At 41.6% G+C, this 17,998-nt stretch overlaps 1 protein-coding gene and 1 pseudogene across 4 annotated transcripts in view; one reads left to right on the plus strand and one right to left on the minus strand.

Moving 5' to 3' along the window:
- Positions 1-17,998, plus strand: part of Stim1 (stromal interaction molecule 1) — a 196,364-nt gene that overhangs the window by 167,040 nt on the left and 11,326 nt on the right. For all 4 annotated transcript variants that reach the window (XM_013511939.1, XM_005380038.1, XM_005380039.1 and 1 more), the window contains exons 6-7: positions 4,845-5,022; positions 9,305-9,482. In XM_013511939.1, coding sequence (XP_013367393.1) covers positions 4,845-5,022; positions 9,305-9,482 — 356 coding nt within the window. The remainder of the gene's footprint in view (positions 1-4,844; positions 5,023-9,304; positions 9,483-17,998) is intronic.
- LOC102011433 lies at positions 11,463-17,637 on the minus strand (annotated as a pseudogene).

The raw sequence follows: 17,998 nt of genomic DNA on the forward strand, positions 1-17,998 counted from the left end.
GAGAGAGAGACCGACACTGAGAAAGACTGAGCTGTGGAGTAATGAGCTGTAGAGAAGAAAAGACTATTCTCTTCTCCAGTGACTCAGCTAATAGGGAAAAGTTCCTAGTGAGCAAGAGCCGCTGCTTGTCTGCAGAGCTTGCCCTGGTCTGTGTTGCTGGGTCTCTCTCTTGCTCACTCACTCTCTCCTTTCTGATATGCTCACCTTTTAAATGTTCTCCAAGGTGCTTTTCCATTCTCTGTTCAGGCTCAATCCTTTCCTCTTTTTGTCCTCTGGAAACCTATAGCCCTTTTACCTGCTTTAAAAACAAAACAAAACAATCTATTTCCTTGGCTTTTAGCCTTTACCGGCCCCTTGAGCAGAGATACAGTGCTGTTCATCTGTCATTAGCTTTCATCTTAAGACTTAGCAAGGAATGGGTACCAGGAGTTGTATACTAAAAGTAATATGGCAGGAGGCCACACCTCTCCAGACTACAGGAAGAAGTGGACTTGGGAGAGGAATCTGGGCCAGTTTGGTTTTGGTTAGAATTGCTACTTATGGAGTCTATGAATAGCTAAAGCAGCGAAAGAATTCGTTGGGTTACAACTGGAGGGGAGGAGTGCCCAGGAGTAGCTCTTACATGTTAAACAGACACCCTCCCACCCCCACACTGAAGGCTGTGTAAATGACAAAGGACATTTGTAGCATGTATTTAGGTAGTAAGGGATGGATATTTGTATCTCTCAGTATACTGTGGGAAGTTGAGAAAGTGCAAAGAATTGATTGGGAGAGGGGAATCTAGAAGGTGATAATGATTGAAAGATCATTTTTTCAACTGGTACCCTGAAAATTCTCATCACTGCCCTTGACTCTGTTAATGTATTGTCAGCATCTCATTTATTTATACCCTTCATCTTTTCCTCAGGTCTGATGGTGTTAACAATTGACCTCATTTTGTTAAAATGTACTTGCAGCATTCAGACTAGTAATTCTGCCCTCCTGTCATTCCCCAAGTCCCAACATGTGTTCACCTAGACAGCTACATGAACTTTGCTGATGTAAATATGGTCACTCTGCCTTGCTGGTGTTGAGTGAATGTGAGGGAGATTCTGAGAGCTGAGTTTGTGTAGAGCCTGTGGATTATAGCTGGCCATACTCTTCTGTTCTAAGAAGGTGGTATTTTTTCCTTCTACTTGTACTTTGTATTATACTATCTTTCCTGCCAAGACCTTCCTCCATTCTTCCATTTTTATTTCCTTTCCACCTTTGCTGAATAACTGCTCTGGTCAGATACTTTGGGAAGAATGGGGTTACAGAGATAAGAAGGAAACTCACAGACTGCCAGAAAATGACTGACATAAAAGTTGAAAAACAGCCAGGCCTGGTGGTACACACCTGTAATCTCAACATTCTGGGAGGTGGAGGCAAGAGGAATACAAGTTTGAGCCCAGCCTGCGTAATTTAGTAATTTCTGAAAAAAGAAAGGGCGGGGATGTAACTCATTGTGAAGGCCCAAGGTTCAAAACCAGAAGGAAAGAAACGTGAAAAACATGAAAGTAGTCCTTGACATAGCAAGAGACAATCCATGTTTACCTGGGGAATCTTAGCATGGGGGAGCAGGAATGGAGGATCTTTGTGAACTCTAGTAGGCTAGAAAGGTGGTAGGAATTGAAGGATGGAAATGGGATTATTGTGGGAAGAAATACTTCATTCATAAGACAGCTGGACTCTTGATTTGCCTGTTTTCTAAGCCAGGATTCATGTATTCCCTAGGGGTGTGGGGGTCAGCTCAGGGATCCACTGAAGGGACCTGACTATTTCTACATCTGCTTCTTCAGCTCCTTCACCTTCTTTAAACTCCACATCCATAGTTTTTACTACTTCCTAGATATGTCCATCTGAATATTTCCAAGACACCTCAAAGCACTTTCACATATACCCATACATTCTATCTCTTAAGCAGTTCTATGATAACACATTTTGTAGTTGAGGGAGCTGAGTTACAGATAGAAGTGAATTTCATAATAAAGTGGGGCAGAGGCTAGCATAGAGCTCAGACTTCCTAACACTTAGTGCAGGATACTTGCTCTGATGTCATAAGAATTTCTGTATTTCATGCTTTCTGTTTTTATTTAAAGACCTGGCCATTTGGTCTTTGGATCTTTACTGCTCTAAGACAATAACATGATGATCTCCCAAGATGTTGCTTATGGGAAGTCAGCCATTGGTGCCGTTAGACTCACACTCAGGTTAGATCAGGACAACACAGACAATTCCATGGTGAGAGATGTTTGCATGTAACTAAGCAGAAATAAAACTTACTGCATGAATATGAAAGTTGTGGTGAGAAAGTATAAAAGAGGAAAGACAGTGTAGCTAGGCAAATCTGGAATTGAGTGCACTTTTTGGTGAGCTCCAAGTCAGTGTCCCGCTGGGTGTGGTGGTGCACTCCTGTAATCCCAGCACTTGGGAGGCTGAGGAAGGAGGATCCTTGTGAGTTCAAGACCAGCTGGGGCTACAAAGTGAGCTCAAGGCCAGCCTGAAACTGCATAGTGAGACCCTGTCTCAAAAAGACAAAAAATAAAAAATAACAAGTCAGTGTCTCGTATAGAAACTCAGTGTACTCTTTCATATAGAGTAGGTGGGAAGATTAGAAATGATGACTATTGTTGCCTGATGCATTTTATTTTTTCTTTGTTCCCTGTTTTTTTTTTTTTAATGTAGAGGGAGGCACTATCACACTTGAGGCTTATCAGTAAAGATTCAGTTTCACAAAGATTTGTTGAGTGCCTTTTGTATGGTGGTGATGCCATTCTGGGCACTGGCATACAGACAAGTGGTGATCAGTAGAAACCGTGAAGAGCAAGTCAGCCAAGCATAGTAGATCATGGGATGTAGAAGTCAGTATACCTGGGCTTAAGCTGTGCATTTGACAAGGCAGGCAGTGGATAAAATGGGTGCTTGTACATTTAAATAGAATCAGAGCAGATTGAAGGAATCCAGAAGATATTGAAAACTGAAACAGGATTACCTTAGAAACAAGGGACCTGCGAGGGAGAATGACTGTTAGATTCTTTTGTTGACCCTGGTCATTCACTAGTTTCATGACTTGGATGAGAATATAAAGTTGGTCAAAATAATAGAATTTGGTCCCATATCAATCTGAATAAGGTAGAATTACAGTCTAAATGAAATAGGTATGCCCCATCTGCATGGCACCTTGAGAAGTTTGTAGTTTGGGGAATAATAAGAGGAGGGTTGACATTGAATCTTGTTCGAAAATGGGATTCTGGCATTGACATATCCTAGGAAACCAAGATTAGAAATCCTCAACAAGCAGGGAAGCACTATCCTAGGCTCTAATAGAGGCTGTGAAGGAGACAAATGTGTTCCAGAAAGAAAGACTGCTCACTGTGCTACAGAAATATCTCCTTTTGGGGTCTGAAGGACAGAAGAGTGAGGACTTAAGTATGGGTAGAAGTGTGGCCCTACCTGGAGGCTAATGTAAGGCCACTATAGGACTTTTGAATTTTCTCTCTGATAGCCTAGCATAGGTAGATATAGGACATGGCTCACCCTGGACCTAGTAACTCCCCTACCTTGGATGGAGGTAGAATGTGCTCCTTGATCCCATACCATCAATATGTCCTGCTGCTTAGCTTTTTAGTTAGGAGCTCTCACTGTAAGTCCTTCTGTCAAACCATGGGATTCAGCTTCATACAGTTTTTAGCTACATACATCTTTTCCTAGTGTCTAGATCCTCCCTCAGCTTGGTGGCTCTGCTAGGGTGGAGACTGTAGTTTCATGAGCCCACTGACCTTGCTAGGAACCAGGATTCTACCAGTCCTATCTTCTACTCCCCTACCTGAAGGTAATCTGCTATGTATGAGGATCATTAGTCCTGCTTTCACTCCCTTTTGCCTTCTTTCACTGACTCCCACATCTGTGGCTCTTTGGAGCCCAAAGTACAACCCGGACAGGCTGCAGCAGCGTCTCTCTTCTATGATGTCACTTTTCGGTCTTCTGTGCTACTGCCCAGATCCCAGATCTAGGGTACTATGAACAATGCCAGGCCCTAGGACTGGCCCTCTCCTGGTTAGCTAACTTCTTGGGAAAGTAGCTTTTGATTTTACTTTCTAGTGATGTTCCTTGTTTTGCTTTTAAATTTTTCTCTGGATACTGGATATTATTTTGAGCCCCAGCTGTGGTGGCAGCCCTGTCACTTTACCAGCTTATTGCTAAGTATTCTCTGGAGAAAGATCTGCCCCTCAAATCTTGGCATTAGAATGTCTCATATGTATCAATCTCTTGATGCTACTCCTGTTCTGTCTGATCTCTGGATTGAGCTATAGTTTAGGCTCTCTATAGATTGAAACTTCCAGACCTTTAACTGATCAGGGATTTGGACCTTGTGCCTAGAAGGCCTAGCGGTTGGGGCACCGAGCGCCTGCAGTAGCCTTAGTCCCATAGCCAGCCCTCAGGCTGTAGTGACATTATCCCTTTATACCTATATCTCCTTTTGCCTTAGTATTGCTTACCCTGTAGGATAGAATTCACTGCTTCTGTGCGTATGGGTTCATCACAACCCAGAGATGGCTGGGATATATTGAGGAGGCCCTAATATCTCCTCTTCACTGTGTCTTGGGGAAGTGTGTGATAATGAACTGCCTGCATTCCTCTCAGGCCTTCTTTCCAAATGAGGAATTGATTACCAGAGAGACAGGCACAGAGCTCAGTTTAATACTATGTGACAAGTATGTGTCTGTCAGGGGAGGTATGGGGGAGAAGTGGGGTGCAGAGAGTCTGTAAGGCCAAGTGTTCTGTGGGTGCTCTGACTCACCACGTCCTCCCCTCTCTGGCAGTGACCCGCCATAATCACCTCAAGGACTTCATGCTGGTGGTGTCTATTGTTATTGGTGTGGGCGGCTGCTGGTTTGCTTATATCCAGAACCGTTACTCCAAGGAGCACATGAAGAAGATGATGAAGGATTTGGAAGGCTTACACCGAGCTGAGCAGAGTCTACATGACCTTCAGGAAAGGTAAGGCCTCGCCCCTTCCCATAACCCTGGGGCTGCCAGATTGTGGGAGCTTCCTGTTTCCAACTGGATATGTGCCTCCTGGCCTTTGAGACCACGCTGATATGGCTACCCAGGCTGTGCTGTCCTTCCAAAACAGTACTGTCCTTCCTGCCATTCCAGTTTTCATGGGCAATTATTCCTCCGGCGGAAAAGCTTGATTCTACCTTATTCAGAGGGAGAAATGTGTACCTATCAGTGGTTTTAAGTTTGCTGGTTGGATGGCTTTTTAGGGGTCATATTTCCTTTCTTCCTGCCTCTGGATTGCTTCTCTTCCCATATAAGTAGATATAGTGAACTATTCTTCACTGTTCCCTGAAGAAACCTCATATACCTCTTTTCTTACTGTCCTTAGTTCCTTAGTTCTTTTTTATGTGGAATCTAAATCTCATAAATATGATTTGTATGTCTTTGGGTAAATCCTTTCCTGTCTGGCATATTTCTTCATCAGTAATGTGAAGGGCTTGAACTAGGAGAACTGTAGTTTCTTCTAGGAGAACGCTGCTACCTCTAATAATCTGTGACTCTGTTAAAAAAAAAAAAAATAATTTAAAAACTGTGGCAGAACATTTAGCTATAAAAACAAAGTGCCAGTCATTCAGTCAATTCCTGTACTTACTGACACCCAGGAACCAAGTCTGTACTGAAAACTGTAAGGAATTCACTGCCCTCGGGACTGCTAAGCTTACACAAAAGGGGCAATGAAGACACCTTTAAAGCAGACACATTGCCAGCTCACAGGATAGGAACCCTAAGGACTAGAAAGGCTCAGATTCCGCTCAGTAGATGTGGGGCCTAGAAGAAATGGTCTTGAAAGATGGTAGGGAGGTCCTTAGAGTACATTTGAGTATAGATTGGGGCCAGATCCCTGGGACCTTGAAAACACATGGAGAACATGGAGAGGTTTAGTGGGATGTAAAAGGCGGGAGTGCAGGTTTTTTGGTACTGGTGATCAAACTCAGGACCTTGCACTTAGCATTCAGGTGCTTGTGCCGCTGAGCTACGTCCCCGGGCCAAGAGGCCCACTTCAAGACTGTCTTTTAGAAGAGACGTCTTGCAGCCTAGGGACTCCAGTTGGGAAGTCTTTGCAGAAATTCTTATGAAAGGAAATAAAATCTGGTCCTTTATGTTTTTTTTTTAAATGACAGATAAAAAATAAAATAAAATAAAATAAAACGACAGTATTTTCTTTGGAGGGATGGGGAAAGGATTTCTTATGAGCCAGATATTTTTTAATACTGAAATGCACTATTGCTTTTTAATCACCATGACCTTTTGAATTAGGTACTATTATCCCTATTTTAGAGTTGAGGAAATAAAGGCTCAGAAAGGGTAAGTACTTTGATGAGGGTCACATGTCAGTAGTAGTAAATTTTGACACCAGATTTGTTTCAGGGTCTAGGCTTGTAGGGAGGCAATAGAGGCCGGTCTCTAAACTAATTCCCAATTACTCTGCTGGGCCCCTTTTGCCCAGGCCCTCTGCTAACTAGGGGTAAAGGTTGCACTCTGAGCAGTCCCCATAGTTCATTTGTCTGAAAAACATGTACTGTTTTCATTCCAAAGACAAAAGAATCTAGGCAGGAGGCATTCCAAGTCTGGGGCTAAAACTAAGCTCCTAGCCCTTGCTGCTCCCTGAGGCCTCCTGAGCTTAATGACTACTGTGGCACTTAGAAAAAGACTCCCCTACTCCCAGCCCACCCTTGCTTGCACACATGCACACATACCTTCCTCTTGAAAGTACCCAGAGCCCACATATGACATTGTCACTCCTTACTTTAATAGACCTGTACTGCCAGCCCCCACAGAGCTTTATTTTACAGAGATCCTGATATTTTATATGAATAAATGTAATGCTACATATACGTTAGCTAGGATTTTACTAGGTTTCAAAATAATTCTTTGAGGAAGGCAAGAATTTTGATTCCTATTTTGCTATGAAGAAACAGGCAGAACTTGTCCACAGACACACAAATGATTAGATCCAGGACTTAGAATCAGGCAGTCAGGCAGCTTAATTTTCTGACTCATAATGCTAATTGATTGTTGCCTTGGAGTGGGGCAGTGCCTGATTGTATGTGCATTTGCTTATTTCTGCACCCAGTGGTATTTATTGATCTCTGTCTCCTATAGACACTATTGTTAGTATGAAAGTGAGTCAGGCTCAGTTCTACTCAGTTCTATTTCCTGTTGGAAAGAGGCCATATAGGTATTGGCTTCATATATTTCTGAAGAGGCTGCTTTCAGAGAGGATGATATTTCAGGGAAGAACCAAATCCCTGCTGGTGTAATTTCTTTTTTTTCCTTGTTCTGGGAATTGAACTCACGACCTTGTGCTTGCCAGGCAGGCTCTGTGCCGCTGAGCTAAATCCCTAGTCCTCTGCTGATGGAATTTCTTGTCGTTGGTTCATGAAAGAGTACAGTAAAGGAGGAAGAGTACAATAAAGGAGGGTACTCAGGCTGGGGATGGTAGCTCAGTGGCACAAGCACCTGCCTGGCAAGCGCAAGGCCCTGAGTTTCATTCCCAGTACCAAAAGAAAAAAAAAGAAAATAAAGGAGGATACTCAATAAGGGAGAGAGATGGAGGTGGAAATTATGCCTCTCGAGGTTTTTTTTTTTGGCTTGCACATAGTGCCATCTGGTGTACATTTGAGGAGATTCAACTCCCTTTTCGCTAGGGCCAAAGTAAGTAAGAATACAGTTGTCAGCAGGAAATTTGCAGCCAACATTTCTTCCTCTTCCCTGCTTGCTTCCTGCTTGTTCCACCTCATCTTTTGAGGCCGCAGCCACTGAGAACTCTGGACTTCGGGATTTTTTAAAGGTTGATGTGCCTCTTATTTCATATTCTTATATAACTCAGTAGTCAGGGCTTTTCTCTGTGGGTCCTTCTTGTTATATAGTCTATCTCTTTACTTTCCTGTACCTCAATTCTAACTCATATATCTCTTCTCTTCCTCATCATTCTTTTACCCTTCTATCCTAGTCCTTTAGTAACCTGGTAGTTCCTACTAAGGTAGTAGACCGGACAGTGGCTAAATTCTTTTCCCTTTCAAAGGGATTAGTAAAGTCTGACTCTTTTTTTCTGGATTTAGACCAGGTCTCCCCTTCTCTGGCTCCTTTCAGGTGGAGTTAATTACTCTACCCTTTGGGCTTATACAACACCAGGAGTATGTCTTTATTTTAGAACTTACCGTGCTGTAGACAGTTATCAGTCTACTTGTCTTTTTTAGACTACATCATGTGCTCCTCAGTTGGAGAAAGTTTTCTGATTTGTCTCCATATATGTAGGCTTGTAACAGGGCTTGATATTTAGTAGTCATTTGATACAACTTGGTGAGTGAATGGACTGATGGATGGATAGATGAATTAATTAACAGACATGTGGACAGAAGAAGAGAGGAAGGAAGACTTGCTTTAGATGGAAGGCTTTGGCAGTGAACAGAGGGATGTGTGGGTGGGTGCAAGAGTAGATTATTTTAACTGATACCCTTGAGATCTCACTGTGTAAGATCCTTAGGAAAGGAACGAAGGTCTCAGGGTAGCAGGGACTCTCTCAACCCTTTTTTACCCCCTTTGGCATAAATTTCATTTTTCTATGCCTCTGGGAACAGATACTCAGGAATCTAAGAAGTATAGCTCAATAATTTCTCATCTTCCTTAAGCCTTCCTCCTATCACCACCTCCGTCATATCTTATCCAGTACATTTTTCCTGGATTTTGTGCAGTGTGCAAGATACTCTACATTTATGGAACTCTCCAGATATCAAAATATAAGAGGAATAATAATGGGATTTCAAGTTACAAAGATTTTAATTCCATTCTCAGTTCCTCCTGCAAGTTATTTCCCCTCTCCCAAGTCTTTATATTCACATCTGTTCCAGGCTGATAATGTCACCAGCACATGATTAGCTGCCAGGAAGACTAGTATGAAATCTCTTATAAAGTGGTAGTTGTTAGGATTTTAGTATGTACATATTTTAGAGGAGGGATTCAGATGCCTGGGAACTTGGCTTCACAGCCTTGATTACTAGCAGTAAAATGATGGCCAGTGTGAGAATTACAGTAATGATTATGGTTTGTATTTTCCCTCAGCTAGCTCAGAGCTAGTCAGCAGAGTAGGAAGAATACTGTGTATGTTGACAGCTAGTGCTCACATTTTCCTTCTTGCAGCCAAGATTCATGGCCTGTTGACTGGCACATCCTTGCCTGCCCTCCTCCAGCTCCCTACATATCCCTTCGCCCTTCGCAGGCTCCACAAGGCCCAGGAGGAGCACCGCACAGTGGAGGTGGAGAAGGTGCATCTGGAGAAGAAGCTGCGTGATGAGATCAACCTTGCCAAGCAGGAAGCCCAGCGGCTAAAGGAGCTGCGGGAGGGTACTGAGAATGAGCGGAGCCGCCAAAAATATGCTGAGGAAGAGTTGGAGCAGGTAGGAGACTCTACAAGTTCCTGGACACCCCGAGGGGTGGGTAAAGAGTAGGGACTGAGGGTCTGGCTAGAAAGTTCCTTGTGTGAGGACTTGGAAATATGGTTCCAAGTCTGTCTTCTAGAGTCAGTGAAGTTTCCCCCAAAAAAGTAGTGGAAAAGCTGCAAAAGATGGTTGCTAAGATTTTATTTATTTATTTGTTTGTTTTTGTTTTTTTTGGTTTTTCTCCGGTACCGGGAACCGAACTCATGACCTTCTGCTTGCCAGGCAGGCGCTTTGCCGCTGAGCTAAATCCCCAGCCCCTGGTTGCTAAGATTTTAAAGAACAGGTGATAAGAGTTATTTTTTTATGTAAGTGTTTACATAAAGTGTACAAATCATAAAGTATGTAACCAGTAAACTTGTACATCTGCATGTACCTGGATAACCACCACCCAGAACAAGATAAAGAAGTTTTTTACACTTTTGCCTCTGTAGTCAGTATTTCATCTTAAGGTAATGACAGCCACAGCCTCTAAATCAGATTAGTTTTTTCTGATTTTGAACTTCATGAAAGTGACATTAGCCAGGCATGGTGACACATGCCTGTAAACCCAGAACTCAGGAGGCTGAGGCAGGAGGATTGCTGTGAGTTTGAGGCCAGCCTGGGCTGCATAATGAGTTTGAGGCTTGCCTGAATTACACAGCAAGACCCTGTCTCAAAAAAAAAAAAAAAAAAAAAAAAAAGACATTATGCATGTATACATCTTTGTGTTTGGTTTCTTTCACTCAATATTATGTCTGTGAGAGTCAATCATTGTATATAGTGATAGCTGGTTTATTTCTATTCCTATTCCTAAGTAATAATCCATTGTGTAAGTATACTATAATTTATTTGTTAATTCTCCTTTTGGTAGACTTTTGGATTGTTTATGATTTTTTGGCTTTTATGGATAACACTGTTATGAACTTTCTTGCATATGTCTCTTGGTGGGCATAAGCTTTCACTTCTGTTGGGTATGTAACAGAAAATTTCTATATCAGCTTTATTAGAAACTCCCAGTTTGCCAAAATGGTTGGACCCATGTCTACTGCTACCAGCAATGTATGAGAGTTCTAGTTGATCTGTGACCTTGGTATTTTTAGACTCTTTAATTTTAGACATTCTGATAGGTATCTCATTGTGATTCTAACTTTCATTTCCTAATATTATTGAGCACCTTTTCATAAATTTATTGACCATTTGATTTGGGAATTTCTTCTCACTTAAAAATTGGGTAGTTTTTTTTATAGATTTATGAGTTCTTTATATAAGATTTCATGTAAATATTTTATTGATTGATTGATTGATTGATTGTACCAGGAATCAAACTCAGGACCTTGCACTTGCCAGGCAGGTGCTTGTGCCACTGAGCTATATCCTCGGCCCCAAGATTTATATAAAAGTTTTAAAAAATCTCTTTCAATAATGAGCAGCCAAAAACATCAGTAAAGATATGAAAGATTTTAAAATATGATTAATAGCAGTAACTTCATCAACATAAGAAATGTTTAGCATAACTGTTGAACACACATTTTCTTTGTACATTAAAATATTGCTTCTGCTCCATTTGGTCTGCTTCTTCTGGGAATCCAGTACTTACGTTAGATCTTTTAACTTATTTCACATGGCTTTTATACTCAGTTGTTGTTTTTTTCTCTTTGTACTTTGTTTTCTTTTGATCTGCCTTTGAGTTCTTTAATCTTATACTCTGCTATGAACATTCTGCTGTTTAGTCCATTGAGGGGGTTCCTTCCTTCAGATAATATATTTTTCAACTTTAGAATATCTGTTTTACTCTTTTATAGATTTCAGTTCCTTGCCCAAAATTTATATGTTTTCATCTATTGTGTCTATCTTATTTTTTTTTGAACATATCAGTCATAGTTATTTGAAAGTCTGGTAACTCTTACATCTGGATCATTTTTGGTTCTGCTTATTTTTTCCTCTTGATAATTGGTTATATTTTCCTGTTTCTTCTCATGTCTAGTAATTTATTTTTATTAAAGGCTAGACAGTATATATGAAAAATAATAGAGGCTCCAGATGATTTAACCTTCTATCATGTATAAGTACTATGTAGAATGAGGAATTGATCACCTTAAGCCAAAGTTGGAATTGGGCTGCAGATTTATTTGGCCTAGCTCTCACTGGACTGAGTTTCATAAGCATGTCCCTCCCTGATGTTTTACTGAGAGCTAATAGATTTCTTCGTCTTGAAAGGCTATGAGAGATTCGATTCTGCTACATAGTAGGCTGTTTTCTCTATGCCCCAACACATGGGCCAAGTCCAATTGTAGCCTTCAGTTAGAATGATAAGGTGCCTCCAGGGAGATTATGACTGAGAATTATCAGTTCACCTTAGAAAGACTTTTCCTTGTCTTGGTTTTTAGTTCATCTAGTCTGGTGGTTCTCAGATATTTTGATCTTAGGACTCTTTTACTCTTACCATTTTTATTTTTATTTTTTATTTTTTGCATGTCTCAGACAAGCTTTATTCTTTGACTCCTCTATCCTGGAGCTGTTAGTTGCATCTTACCCAAAAGGAATGTGGTGGGTTTTTGAGGAGTGGAGCTGTTGGAAGGGAATTGTCAGTCTTAGCAAATCAATGTAGCTGGTGTGTAGTGACTCTGTCAGTCCTCAAGCACTTTGCCAAGCAGACTGGGGAGTGTTCAGAACAAGCTTGCCAGAGGTGTCCAGAGTATTACAATCCCAAGATTCTAGAGGTATAGATAAGGGAAAAAGCTGTTTCTTATCTCTGTCCACTTAGGACCAGCAGATGGTTAACGATTTTGTTTGTTTGTTTTTTCTTTTTGTCCCCCTCACTTACCGGGAATTGAACTCATGACCTTGTGCTTGCCAGACAACAGTTTTGTTTGTTCTGCTTTGATTGGCGTCTTAAAAATTACATAGGAAGTGGAAAGCTTAAAAATGTTCACAGGTGAACTGCTCAACTACTACCCCAAGTGATTTCCTGTACTAATCATCACTTAACCTGAAATACTAGAAGAAACATTCAGATCTCCAGAATTCAACCAGGCTGACAATTTGCCTGTTCCTCGAGCAATTACATTTTAAAAAACAAAATTAAGTAAACAAGATGTTTCCCCAAATAGGCTCACTATCAGTTAGCTTTGTATGACGTATTCCTAAGAATGCCACATTCCATTTCAGAAAACACTACTGATTGCTTCTTGGCCTTTTGGCTAAGATCAAGTGCAGAAAACACTACTGTTTAGGGTAGTTAAAACAAAGTTCTTGCCTTGCCTTACAGGGCTCAGTTTCCATGGTTAAACCTTTGAAACACTTAACTTGTACTGAAAACTCTAAAGGACATAGGTTTCATTCTTAAAAAATTGGAAGAAAATAACAACCTGGTGTCTCATTTAGGGTTTAGCAGGTTATGGCCAACAGCTGTAGGTCTTCCTCTTCCTTGGCATGTCACTCCACAAGATGGGTTCTATGGTGTCAAATTAGGTGCGAGTTAGAAATGAAAGCTGCACCTCACTTCTCACCCTCATAGGGCTTCTCCCCAGTGTGGGTCCTCTGGTGCAGAGTGAGGCTTGACCCTGGCCTCAAGGCCTTGCCACACTCACGACAGGTGTAAGGTTTCTCACCATTGTGGATTCTCTGGTGACTAAATAGGTACAAACTACATGTGAAAGTCTTCCTACACTCTATACACGTGTGGAAGGTCTCTGCTATGGATTCTCTGGTGGACAATAAGGCAAGAGAGCTGACTGAAGGCTTTCCCATATTCACTGCAGTCATACGGTTTCTCTGCAGTGTGGGTTCTCTGGTGCATGATGAGGTGTGAAAAGAAACTGAAGGCTGTTCCACATTCTTTGCACTCGTATGGCTTCTCACCAGTATGCCTTCTCTGATGTACGATAAGATTTGCACTCTGAGTAAAGGCTTTGTCACAGTTATTACGGCAAAGGGCTTCTCCCCAGTGTGGATTCTGTGGTGGACAATGAGGTTTGAGCTCTGAGTAAATGTTTTCCTGCACTCGTTGCACTTGTAACACTTTTTGGTAACGTGGACCTTCTGGTGCCAGGCAAGTTGAGAGCAGGAAGTAAAGGCTTTCTCACATTCACGGCACTTAAAGGTTTTTTCCTAAGGAGTGGATCTTCTCGTGTACAGTCAGATTAGAACTCTGTGTGAAGGCTTTCCCGCATTTTGCACACACAAATGGTTTCTGTCCAGTGTGGATTCTCTGATGCACAACAAGGTTTGGGCTCTGAATGAAGGCCTTCCTGCACTCGTGACATTCAAAGGGTTTCTCCCCAGTGTGGATTCGCTGATGCACAACAAGGTTTGCACTCTGATTAAAGCCCTTACCACACACACTACATGTAAAAGGCTTTTGTCCAGGTGGGATTTTCTGACTTTTAATGGAGCCAGAATGAAGGCTGTATCTTCCCCTAGATTTCTTACATTTCTGGCTGTCCTTTTCTTTGAAGCTTTCAGGCAATTCACAGTCCTTCACTGTCACTTGTCTGAAGTTTTTCTTTTTCCTCTTTATTCCCTGCTTCTTTAAGATGTTTCTTTTTTCACAGGCATCACCTAACTCAAGTCCCTGAGGGTTAGTTGTCTGTATTCTTATTGATAGTGTGAGGAGTTTTTCAGCTTCTTCACACATTTCAGTTTTTGGAACAAATAACTTGGTTCAGCACCTTTTCCTCCTCTTCTGATAAATCAAGGCCTGGCTGAGGACCCTCTCCTGGGGCCCAGACCTTGATGTTCTCAGCATGCACTTGTTGGCTGGATTCCTGACTCAGGAAATTGTCATCCTCTTCCTCCTCCTTTTTCACCTTCGGTGGGCCCCAAGGTGCTGGGCCTCTTTTAATTCTGCAGTCATCTTCTTGCTCAGCAGGGCAACTCTTTTAGCTGGGGGCTGCCCAGGAGAGATCAAGCCCCATTGAACCTATAAGCTTCAAAAACTTCTCCTGGGGCTGGGGATTTAGCTCAGCGGCAAAGCGCCTGCCTGGCAAGCGCAAGGTCGTGAGTTCGGTTCCCGGTACCGGAGAAAAACAAAAAAACAAAAAAAAACAAAAAAACAACAAAAAAAAACTTCTCCTTGAGTTTCTTCCCAGGATGGGCAATGCCTACGTGAGAGCTTCTGGCAGTTGTGTGGACCTCTTACCATTTTTAATAGAGATAATATTTTTGATATTTATTGTTAGAAATTAGAACTGAAAAATTAAAAATATTAACTTATTTAAAAGAACTATATGAAACTCCTTACCTGTTAACACAAGTAATATATTTTATTAAAAATTACTAAATTTTCTGAAATACAAACAATTTAATGAAAAGAATTTTTTTTTTATAATTTTGTAAATCTTTTTAATATATGTAGCTTAGTGTACTGCTAGATTCTTATATTAGGGTTTGTATTCAAACTGTTGTGATTTCACATATCATGCAGCCTCTGGAGAACTTCACAGTTCACTTGTGAGAGAAAAGGGGTAAAAAGGTAGTGCCTTAGTATTATTATAAAAATAGGCTTGACCTCAGAGATGCTCTGGAAAGTCTTGGGAAGGCATACCTAGGAAGCCGTGGATCATATTTTGAGAACGGCAGACCTAGTCTTAATTGGTTCTGCAGCTCTCTGATTTTTTAAAAATGCAACTTTCATAATTTATACAACTTTTGCAGCTGTTGTGTTAGATCAGAATTATGCCTATATTATGACCTACTAGTAGCCTCCTTCTGGGAAGTAGAAGTCATACATTTTAAAACATGTATCAGTGGTTATGAACTTTGGCTGCATAATAGAATGAATGACTTATGGAATATTCGTTTTTGTTTTGTTTTGAGACAGGGTCTTTCCATGTAGTTCGTACTGGCCTTGAACTTGCTGTATGGCCTCGACTGGCCTCAAACTCCCTAGTAATCCTCCTACCTCAAACTACCAGGTGCTAGAATTACAGGTTTTTGCACCACCATATCTGGCTGTGACTTGAGCTTTTAAAAAGCTTTTGTGAAGGGCTGGGGATTTAGCTCAGCGGCAAAAGCACCTGCCTGGCAAGCGCAAGGTCGTGAGTTCGGTTCCCGGTACCGGAGAAAAACAAAAAAAAAAAAAAAAAAAAAAAGCTTTTGTGAAAAAAGAAAAATAAAACAAAAAAGGAAAAAAAATTAAGAATAAAAATAAAAGCTTTTGATGCCCTGGTCAGTACTCCAGATTAGCAAAATCAGAATTTCTGAGATACTAGTATTTTAAAACTTTCCCATGTGTGATAATTCTAATTTTACCAATAAAAAACAATGTTGTATAAAAAAACAACAACAACAAACCAAGCCGGGCATGGTGCCTGTAATCCCAGCACTCTGGGGCTGAGGCAGGAGGATCACTGTAAATCAAGACCAGCCTGGGGCTGGGCATGGTGGCACACTCCTGTAATCCCAGCACTCGAAAAGCTGAGGCAGGAGGATTGTTGCGAGTTCAAGACTAGCCTGGGCTACAAAGTGAGCTAAAAGCCAGCCTGAACTACATAACGAGACCCTGTCTCAAAAAGACAAAAAAAAAAAAAAATGAAAACACCAGAAAATGCCCCTGTGATTCCAGTATGTGAGAAGATTTCAGCACTAAAAGCATAAAGTAAAAGAATAGAACTAGTGAACTTGCTTACCTATTGCCTTCTTTTCCTTCAGACATTTGTTGCTTATGTGTGGCAAAGCATGTCTGTCTCTGTCTTTCTTGCTCTGATCTTCCAAATTTCCTGTTTTGTAATTGGTTCTTTCATTAGTTTTTGAGCCTGGTGAGCCTTTTTTTAAATTTTTTTTTTTATTTTTTGAGATGGTCTCACTATGTAGTCAAGGCTGGCCTCAAACTCAAGGTGATCCTCCTGCCTTAGTCTCCTACATGTGCCACCACGCTTGGCTCCTGTGAGCCTTTGTGTGTCTCCTCTACTGTCATACTTCTATTTACTCCCTTTTCTCCTTCCATTCTTCCCTCTTCAGCTTATCTCATCCCTTTAACTGCTTTTAATGTAGAAGTTGATCATAAATTTTCAGATTTGTTATATTAGTTTCTAAGGTATTTGGTCTTTACTTTAAATCTATAAAACCAGGAGTGGGGCCATTTTATACTTAGTTCATTCTTTTTTTTTTTTTTCCCCCAGTACCGGGAAGCGAACTCACAACTTCGTGCTTGCCAGGCAGGCACTGTGCTGCTGAGCTAAATCCCCAGCCCCAATATGTTCCCTGGAGAGAACTTTTTTTTTTTTTTTGGTCTTTTTGAGACAGGGTCTCGCTATGCAGTCCAGGCTGGCCTTGAGGTCACTTTGTAGCCCAGGCTGGGCTCGAATATGCAGTGATCCTCCTGTCTCAGCCTCCCGAGTGCTGGGATTACAGGCGTGCCCTACCACGCCCGGCTGGCTGGCTGGCTTGCTTTCTTTCTTTCTTTCTTTCTTTCTCTTTTTGAAACAGGGTCTCACTATGCAGTTCAGGCTGGCTTGAGCTCACTTTGTAGCCCAGGCTGGCCTCAAACTTGCAACAATCCTCCTGTCTCAGCCTCCTGAGTGCAGGGATTATAGGCATGTGACACCACCCCTGGCTCCTCCTTCCTGTCCTTTCCTGTCCTGTCCTGTCATCTCCTTTCCTGTCCTCTCTTTTCCTTTCCTTTTCTTTTCCTTTTCTTTCTTTCATAATTCCTTTTTCAAAGACCATAAACCAGGTGAAGATTGATGCTTTGACAGGCTTGCAAAAGAAGAAAGGTATTGTGTCTTTAGCTAAGGCCCTTCTGATCTAGCCAAAGCTGTGCAGAGCCTCAGGCATACTATGGGATACATGCCTTAGTTAGTGGCTGAAGTTGGAGATAATGAGATGGCTGTTAGCTCTTGTTCTCTGGGATTCTGACCAGCTGAAGTTTAGTGTTCAGATGGGGGCATTAGGAATCACTTATCTTGGTAGCCTGGGTGAGATAGCAAGGAATCCAGTGTACATAATGTCTGTCTGACACCTGTAATCCCAGCACTCAGGAGGCTGAAGCAGAAGGGTTCCTGTGAGTTTGAAGCCAGTCTGGGCTACATAAGTGAGTTCAAGGCAGCCTGCACTACATTGTGAGACCTTGTCTCAAAAACAAAAAACAAAACAATGCCTGTACTTGCAGCTCTTTCACACTTGAGTGCTTCATGACTATCTGTTTTACTCTGTGTTCCTCACAGAGAAAGTCTGAGATTCCTGCTTATGCACTGGTCCTCTTTCCTTTCTTGGCCTCTGTTGGGAATGACTGTGTTAGGTGTGGACATACTCACTGTCTTCCCATCTCTAGAGATTAATTTCCAAAGCCTCTATGTCCTGTTCACTGAGAGAATTATAGACATACTATGTGGGCTGGAGAAGACTTTGGAGGACATTCAGACTAATGGCTTTCTAGAGTAGGCATTATTTTAAGGCTTGTTTGACAAGATTTTTTCACATACTTTCCATGATAAGGGCCTATTCTTTCCTGAGATCACCCCTTTACTGATGGTTTAGATTTGCACGGGAGGAGG

This window comes from Chinchilla lanigera, unplaced genomic scaffold (genome assembly GCF_000276665.1).
Source record: "Chinchilla lanigera isolate Chin_1 unplaced genomic scaffold, ChiLan1.0 scaffold00013, whole genome shotgun sequence".
Classification (NCBI taxonomy): Eukaryota; Metazoa; Chordata; class Mammalia; order Rodentia; family Chinchillidae; genus Chinchilla; species Chinchilla lanigera.